Source organism: Sinocyclocheilus anshuiensis, unplaced genomic scaffold, assembly GCF_001515605.1.
Source record: "Sinocyclocheilus anshuiensis isolate Anshui unplaced genomic scaffold, SAMN03320099.WGS_v1.1 scaffold601, whole genome shotgun sequence".
Lineage (NCBI taxonomy): Eukaryota > Metazoa > Chordata > Actinopteri > Cypriniformes > Cyprinidae > Sinocyclocheilus > Sinocyclocheilus anshuiensis.
In genome coordinates, this window is record NW_015536496.1 from 843,479 (window position 1) to 852,703 (window position 9,225).

Consider the following 9,225-nt stretch of genomic DNA (forward strand, 5'->3'; position numbering starts at 1 on the left):
ATTTCAACTGAAACAGGAAGACAGGGTGGGACATATCGAGCAGCCCGCCCCCTTTTTAAATTAGCCAATAGAGTTTTGTTTATATCTGCACGGGTCAGAGCCGTTGAGATCGGTAAAGCCGCATTTGACAGCCACAGTCTAATAGATTACCCCCTAGATTCAATATGAAACTCTTAGTAAAACAAAATAGTGATCATAATCATGCTGAGGCTGTGTAGTTTTAAAAAAGATTAATATATGCCGACTCGCGCATATGATCCGCTCCGTGCGATCGCGTCTCTGGACCGGAGCCAAAGTCTGGATCAGACTGTGAGCGCTGCCGCGGTTCGCGTGACACAACTCGAAACCAGACCTCATTTGCCCCAATCGAAAGCATATTTACACCGTCTGAATCGTTCTCTATCGCCTACATTGTGCACTACGTGCCATTCACTGTACAGGAAATACTACACTGTGAACAAGCGACCGATCTCAGCCGCGGCTTCAGCGTCTATTTATAGTGTAGGGGGCGGGCGCTTCGGATTCTAGAGAGCGTTTGATTGGTCAGAAGATTTGATGAGAAGCTGAAGTACGATGTGATGTCAAAAAAAAATGTTGAGCCGTTTTGGCGGAAGTGACGAACTGCAAGCTTTGAATGCTTATATCTTCTAAATGCAAATTTTGTCACTGTTTTGGAGCACACTGCCTTATAGATAACCTGAAGACTAACATATTGATGCTAACACCCAAAAAACTTACATTTTGATTTCATGGGGACTTTTTTTCATTTTTGTATGATAAACAGTTGTAGAATTCAATTGGCGACCCAACACCGTACCAGTGTATATTGTATTTCTTGCTCTATTGTGTCAGATACGCCTGTTAGAAAGTGTCAAACTATTATTTCGGATGGGTTTCCAATCATACTGAGCGTAGCTTTAGTGTGGTGGCATGCCGTCTCTCTCTCTGTCGCTTCCATCAATCACTTACTTTTATATCTCTTTATTCCTCTCTCTCTCTCTCTCTCTGTCTCTCTCGCTCGCTCCTCCCCCGTGTCTGGGTGAGTGGTTTAGATCAGGGATCAAGCACTCAGGGACTGATGTCTCTGGCGTTTTATTGGCAGCGTCACATGCGCTGATCATCAGAGCACAGATAGTTGAGCGTGTCTCTCCAGGGACCCTCGGCAGACCCATCTCACCCTCTCTCTCCATCAGCATGGAGCCGGGGTCGAGCTCCTGCCCGCGGGGTAAGTGTTCGGCGTAGAGCGGGGCGTCCCGGATTCACGCTCTTGGGTTAGTGATGGCCGTGGATGTTCGTAGTGCTGCTCTGTTTAATGTCATTGTTCTTACTTCAGTTGTCGTGAAACTACCTTTTAGAAAGTTCGCGGGGAACTGGAAATGAATTATTTGCGTTTTAATGATTAGAATATAAACAGATGATTTTTTCTAAACTGATTTTAAGTGGTGTTTGTGAAAGTTGAGCTAGATCTCATTTTTTGCTGTAGTAAATGTACAACTGCCAACCAGAATATAACCTTTGCTAAACTGACTTTAAGTGACGTTTTGAAGGATGTGACTAGTTGCATTGAGCTAGTCTTTGGTTTTACTTCAGTAGACATGAAAATGCTGTTCTGGAACTTCAAGATTATTGAAAATGATATATCTTGCCATTTTGTCAACCAGAATATAACCTTTTCTGAATGTACTTGGATATTTTTGAAGGTCATGTTAAACACTATCATTTTACTTCAGTAGATGTACAACTGTCCTTCTGTATCATCTCAGGTAGAAGATAATTTGGTGTCCTAATGTAGTCAACTCAACCAAGAATATAAACTGAATAACTTTTCTAAAGCAACCAGTTGTATTGCGCTAGTCTTCATGCTTACTTCAGTAGATGTGAAATTGCTGTTCTGGAACTTCGCAATCATCTGGAATGAGATATTTTGCCGTTTTATGTTGGATTCAGCTAGTCTTAGTTCTTAAATTAGTAGATCAGCGCAATCAGCTAGAATGAGGTGTTTTTAATGCTGTCAGTCAGAAGAATATTAACAGAACTTCTCCTCTAAACTCACGTTAAGTGTCTGTTTGAAGTAGTGACATTGCATTCAGCTAGTTTTAGTTCTAATTTAAATAAGATGTTAAAGTTGCTTTCTTGATCTTCTCAGGCAACTGAAACAATATGTTTTGGGTGTTAAGGTTGTGAACCTGAATATAAATGAATAAGTTTACTACCTTTCTGGAACTTCTCAAATAGCAGATAGTTTGGTGTCGTAAGTCAGAAAATAACAACACTTTTCTAAGCTGACTTTAAGTGACTTTTTTAAGTTGCAAACAAGAAAAATAATCATGCATTTTATTTTTATATAATTTTGTAACATTATCTTGCTTTAAGGATGTAAATATTTTTTTGTTTGGTTGGTTGTTTTTTTGTTTGTTTATTTTATTTTATTTTTTTGCTGGAAACCCATACAAAATACTGATTAAGAACTTGCAGTTGAGAATCTTCCTAAAAACAATGAAAACATCTACCATTTTTCATCTACCTGGAGCCAAATGTCTGTCCGTTTATGTTCTGCTTTCTGTTTTGCTCTTTCGTTCGTTTGTTCGTTCGTTCTTACTTGAATATGTAAAACTATCTTTCTAGACCTCCTCAAGAAACTTCAACACAATATTTTGACAGTCAGAATATGGTAAACTGACATTGAGTGGCATATTGAAGGCTGTCACCACAGAGAGCGTTTGCATTGCTAATATCTGTTGTAGATGTTTATACGTGGGCTTATTTAGTTTGTCAGACTTTAGGCCTTCTAATTGCTTGACATCCATGTTGGATAACGGGATTGGAGTGACTCTTACTGCCAGTGTCTCTTGCACAGTCAGCCGGTGTAAAACAAGCTCCTGTAGACCGCTTACAGACCAGAACGACAGAGAGCTTAGCCGATATAAATAGAGTATGTGGCCATTTATTACTATAGAGACTGTGATTCACGGCTGCTCTACCTGACATGTTAATTTTAACCTTTCTTGCGACAATAGCTTTGTGCATGTATTGTCAAAGGGCGTCGAGAAGAAGTTCTTAGTTTTATTGCAAACTCAAACTGTTATGTAACAATTAACATGAATCCTTAATGTGTGAAGGCCAAATCAAATGTGTGTTTGCAAATCCAGCACCTGTGCATCAGCGTTTCTCATTGCATCAGTGAATGTCAGGTCCACTGGTCCAGAAAGATTTTCAGGTGGAGCTGTTGTCTGTTCTGTATCGAGGGTTTGGTGAACTCAAGGGTTTGACAGTCAGCTCAGATGCACTTCAGCACTGTCCTGAGAAGACGTGAGAGTCTGCTGTGTTGATTTGCATTAGTGGGTTATTATGAGCTGTTAGTGCAGGTGGTAGTTTATTTTATTTTATTTTGAAATTTTTATTGTTAAATTTCTTATTTTATTTATTTTGTTCTTTATTTTATTTTATTTGACTTAATTTTATTTTATTTTAGTTTTATTTGAATTCTGTTTTGTTTCTTTTGTTTTTTATGCTGTATCTTATTTTATTTTATTTGTAATTTTTCATTGTTTTATTTTTTATTTCATTTATTGTTCTTTTTATATTTTATTTAACTTTATTTTATTTATTTATTTATTTTATTTATTATTTTTTTTATTTCTACTCTTATTTTATTTTATTTACTTTTTTATTCTATTTTATTTTGTTTTGTATGTACTTTAGTTATTTTTGCGTATTTTTTAATGCATTTTTTGATTTAATGTATTTTTTGATTCAGGTCCCCTCAGGATTTTTTCACCTGTTTTATCATCCAGCATGCAGGTGAAAATGGTGCATCTGTCAGCTGCTGCAGAACAACTTAGAGATTTATGTAGATCGCTTAAATCAGTAATCAGCAGTAAATAAATCTTTGTGTGGTACTAAAGGCATTATTTCTTTGACTGTCTGTGATGTTGTCATTTGCAAAGGAAGGGTCACTTTTATTAGGGTCAATTGATAATGCATCATTGCTGTCATCACCAGCATCCGGTTTAGTCTCAGTAGTTAAGGAGGCTATATTTGATCTTTAACTTTCATGATGTCTACAATTAAAGTGTTTGTAAACACGCGGCTAAAGCGCTACCTCTGTCATGCCTGGAAAAGGAATCGTCTTAAGCCAAGAACATGCAGTGTGGCACTGCTGATCGGATGAACTCAGTGACATTGTAGGTAATTTTGGCTGGTTCCATCATAGCCGTCTGCCACGGTTTAAACTAAGACTGATTGTAATATGTAACTATAAAACTTTGTTGTTGTAGAGTTTATAGCAGCTTGGCATGGCATGTTTTGCCAGCTCATGCAGTGTTAAATAAAAGGTTATTTAGATGTGCAATTCTAAGTAACATTTTTTTTTCTTTCCTTCTCTGATTGTGCAAGTCTTTAGCAACATGTCCTCGGCAGATATGGAAAAAAATTATTTTCCATATTAGCATTTTTGTCTTGTTTTCCAGTAAAAATATCTACACTTCCTTTAGAAGAGAAGCAAAAATGCATACAATTTTAAGCCATGTTTTAAATGTATTTTTAATTTATTTTGAAAATGTTATTTATTTTAATTAATGAATTACATGAATTAATTCATTTTGGTTTTGGCAGTTTATTTTGAATAAATTTTTTTAATTAATTTTTTAACTTAAATTTGCTGAGGTTTAAAACAAGAAATAAATATTAATAAATTTTATATTTGTGTAATTTTAAAACTTTATCTTACTTTAAGGATGTAAATATTTTTGTTAATGTTTTTATTTATTTATTTTTTTTCATGGAAAACCAGACAAAATACTGATTAAGAACTTACAGTTGAAAATCCCCATCAAAAACAGGAAACGTATGCCATTTTTGAGCACCAGGAGCCAAATGTCCATCCGTTTATTGATCATTTCTGTTCTGCTTTCCGTTTTGCTCACTCATTCATTCTCTGTGCGAGTTTCTCTGGATGAAGGGTGTGCATTGTGTTGCAGTTGAACAGCTGAATGAAGGACGGTGACGTCTGCAGTCATATAAGCATATCTGTAATCTAGGTCATTTTGATGAAAGTAGATCACGTCTCATGAGATTTGGCATTACTGTATCAAGTGTCTGTAGTCATAGGTGCAATGTGAACGTGAACAGAATATAATACTGATAGTCCAAAGCCAAACCTTTCAAGGCGTAAATGGATAAACACTTCACAATTTAAAATCAAAAGTCCATGTCTGGCTTTTGTTGTCATAATCTCTATAAAAAAAAAATCTGTCAATAAAAGTGCCAAAGGCGCAAAATAAAGGTTTCTGTCAACTACAAGAAACTAATCAATTGATGTTTTTTTTTTTTATGACAACATGAAATCAGAATTTACTGTTTACCTTTTACTTAAATGCATGAACTGAACAATTGTAAATTTTGAAAGCAATATACAGTATTTAACAAAAATATGTGCTCAGAATGTTTTCCATTATGTTACGAAAATGTTATTTCTGAACGCTCTCTGAAGTTCAAAACTGTCCCATTTTTTTTAAATGTAAAACAAAAAAAAAAAGTTGTTTTCTTGGTTATGTGAATGTTAGAAACAACATTAAGCCAATGTTCCATTTTAGAATTTTGCAAACATTATGGGAATGTTACTTTTGAATGTTTTCTAAACCATCTGAAACTAGTTAGTAGTAACAGTTTAGTTGGATGTTTTTTAAATGCTTCAGAAAAACGTGTCATAAACAATTGGTGAGCATTATTAAAGATCAGATAACATTTAACAAACATTACTAGAAGAATGTGTGTTCATAACTTTGAGTGAACCTTGCCAGAACGTTCTATGTCAGCTCTGTTGCCATAGGGCTTTGTATCTTTTCAATGTTTAGAGTTGCTTTGATTCTACATAGTTAAACACCTCAACCAGGCTTTTAACATCTTAGCCAGCGTGTTTCGTTCTGGTGGAGTTGTAGAACTGGAGGTTGTGGCTCAACCGGTAGAAACATGATGCTAAAACACCAGGGTTTTTAATTCCAGTGAAGCACACTTGCTGATTAAATGTTGATGTTAAATGCATGTAAAGGTGCTTTAAATAAAAGTGTCTGTCAAATGCATTCATGTAAATTTAGCGCTGCGACTTCAGCATCACTTTGAGTACTTTTTCTCCTGGAAATTCTAGCATAAATGTGTGTGTGCACCAAACTGTTTGAACTGGTTTCAAACCAGTTTGCAAATGCACTATTGTTTCAGGCGGTATGAAAAATGACTCATATGCACATTAGAACATCTTGTGGTTTTATTGCATAATCATGCATTTACATTCATTCATGCGTTTTGCAGATGCTTTTATTTCGAAAAGAACAGAGAAACGAGCCAGCAATAATCATAATATACAATGCCAGGTTTGTTAGACAGATTTTGTTGGATCTTCAAGCTGGCGAACGATCACATTTGTATTTTCCAAAAGCTTTTTCTGTTTACAAAGTTAAACCGTTCAGACATATTTAATTCCGCATCTGTGGCGTATCATACGTTTAATCTAAGAAACTCTTGGAACAGCACGTCGTTCTGAATCTGAATTATATGCTGCATTGAAATGATAGGTTTGATGAAATGAATAAAGCGATGCAATCTGAAAATAAATCCTATAGTGACGCAGCCCAGTCCAGATGTTTATTTAAATCACTGCAATTTAACATCTATATATAAGCACAACCCAGGCGGAGCAGTGAACGAGTGTCGTCCACCTCTGAGTAAGTGCATGTTTTCAGCTATAAGTTTAGGTTTTATAAGTGCTTTAGTGACAGGACACCATATGCTATCAGATTCTCTGAGCATCACAGAGTTTGACCAGTGAACCGGAGGACATTGATCACCATCATGCTCTAATTATAGGAAAATCGTTTCGTCTGACCTGCGGCGATGGATAGGAAGTCTGCTTTTTCCTAATTTACCCAAGAGAGCACACATAACAGACCATAAACACCTCTCTCTTCACAAGCAAACAGCATTTTAGTGGCACATCTCCTGCAGTCAGCTGTAATCATGTCTTCTCTCTCTCTCTCTCTCATGTTTTGTTGCTCTCTCCATCTGTCTGTCTGTCTAATACAGGTGATGGAAACCCAAGGGAAAGCAGCCCCTTCATCAATAACACAGATGATAATAAGGGAAATCTATATGATGGGAAAAACATGGCACTTTTTGAGGTACTGTCTTTAAACTTCATTTCAATATTACTGAATAATAACGTTTTTTCACTATCAATATGCATATTTTTGACTAACAACATGAAAAAAAATATTACGATTAAAACTTATTTTTAAAATAAGAAATTGTATTTTGCTTAAGTTTATTTCAGGATTATTTACTGATGATTTTCTTTACATTTTTTTTTTTTTCATGACAATTTTGCACATTTATCCTCAAATTTTCATTTTAGTAATCCATCTTGATGGTTTAGTTTTGTATTTTTTGTTTTATTAGATTATCTCATTTTTAATACTAATTAAAATACTAGTTAATATTTACTTACTAAAACACTAATTACTGATTCAGTAATAATTTGTAATAGTATAATAGTACGATAAATACCACTTTGATGTATACATTACAATTTAAATAATAATAATAATAATAATAATAATAATATTATTTGTATTACAGTAATGTTAATTTTGGTGGAAAATGAACTAAAATAATGCAAAAATATTAATAACAAAAAAAAGACTGTCATAATTTTTTATTAAGCAAAATATAAGCATTTATTTTATTTATTTATTTATTTATTTGTTTAATCATTACAATAACCAGAATTTTGGTAAAATAACACCTAAAACAATGTCATTATATTAAAAAATATTATATAAAATATTAATAGCTAAAAAAAAAGGCATGCTATTCTTTATGCAAAATATAATTTCGTTTTTCATTCTTTTGATTTTAGGGCGAAATATGACCGAAATGTGCTTTTAATAAGTTGTGTGAGATTACTTATTATCGCATTCAAGTTCTTTTCAAGCCTATATTTGACATCATGACTTTTCTCCACTCTGTTTTCCACATTCTCGTTTCATGTTTATGGCCACAAATAAAGTAATTCATGGGTCATGAAGTTTATTTTTGTATCATTTCATGATTTCGGACAGACAGAGCTGTTATTACGTCCTTTGATTTTGGTGCCTACATTTATTTTTACTCTTCGAGACATTGTAGAGATTTGAAACGAGTCGTTTGTGTTTGCTGGTTTGCAGTTTTTGATCAAACACATGACCTTTACCCTTTCAGGAGGAGATGGACAGCAATCCCATGGTGTCTTCACTGCTCAGCAAACTGGCCAACTACACGAACCTCACGCAGGGCGTCAGAGAACACGAGGAGGCCGACGAGGATGAAGGTGCCAAGAAGCAAACAGTTAAGGTAACGGACTAAACTCATTTCATCTGTAGACATGAAGTTACCTGAATGAGAGACACGTGAAGCCGAGCTTTCCGATGTTTGAGCTTGTGTCTGTGTGCTCTAATCTAAAACAAATCAGACACACATTCTCTACATTCTTTCAGCTTTTGTTGAAAATACGACAGGAAATGAATACAGGTCAGATCGTTTGGAATGTCTGATTACGGAAACATGTCAGAAATGACCTGAACTTCTCATAATTCTATTGTTCCATTGCACCGTTCAGGAAATGCAATAAAACTTAGCCTAAAGCAGGGTTATTATAAGTTAACTAAAACTTAAAAAAAAACAAAAAAAACAATTGAGATGTTTAGGGTTCCTAATTTGGTTACATTTAGTTCTTTTAAGATTATAGTTTTTGATATTTCATTACAGGTTTTTCAGGTCAGTGTTTTGATTTCTATAGAGCACAGAGTTCATGTTGTTAATTAACACTAAAAACTGAAATAAAATATTTAACTTCAAATTATTTTATTTCAGCTAGTTAACAAGGCAACATTTCTCATTTTTAGTTTAAATTTATTTAATACTAAAATAACTAAAAATAGAGGAAAAAGTTTATAAACTTTTTTTTAAACAAAAAACAAAACTACAGTACAGTACATTTTTATGGTTCTTACATGGTTAAAAAATTATATAGTTCTTTGGAGATTAAAAATACAGTTTTTTGATGTTTCATTGCAGTTTTTCAGATCAGTGTTTTGATTTCTGAGTTAATATTGTTAACTAAAACTAAAAACTTTTTTTTTTTACTTGAAATAAAATAAACTTTAACTGAAATAATTATAAAATATATATACAAAA

General features: G+C 34.0%; 1 protein-coding gene across 1 annotated transcript in view; it reads left to right on the forward strand.

Annotated features, from left to right (window-relative positions):
* The window catches only part of LOC107686998 (solute carrier family 12 member 7-like), a 79,558-nt gene that overhangs the window by 35,430 nt on the left and 34,903 nt on the right, over nt 1-9,225 (forward strand). The window contains exons 2-3 of the mRNA XM_016484136.1: nt 7,078-7,172; nt 8,251-8,382. Of these exons, the coding sequence (XP_016339622.1) occupies nt 7,078-7,172; nt 8,251-8,382 (227 nt within the window). The remainder of the gene's footprint in view (nt 1-7,077; nt 7,173-8,250; nt 8,383-9,225) is intronic.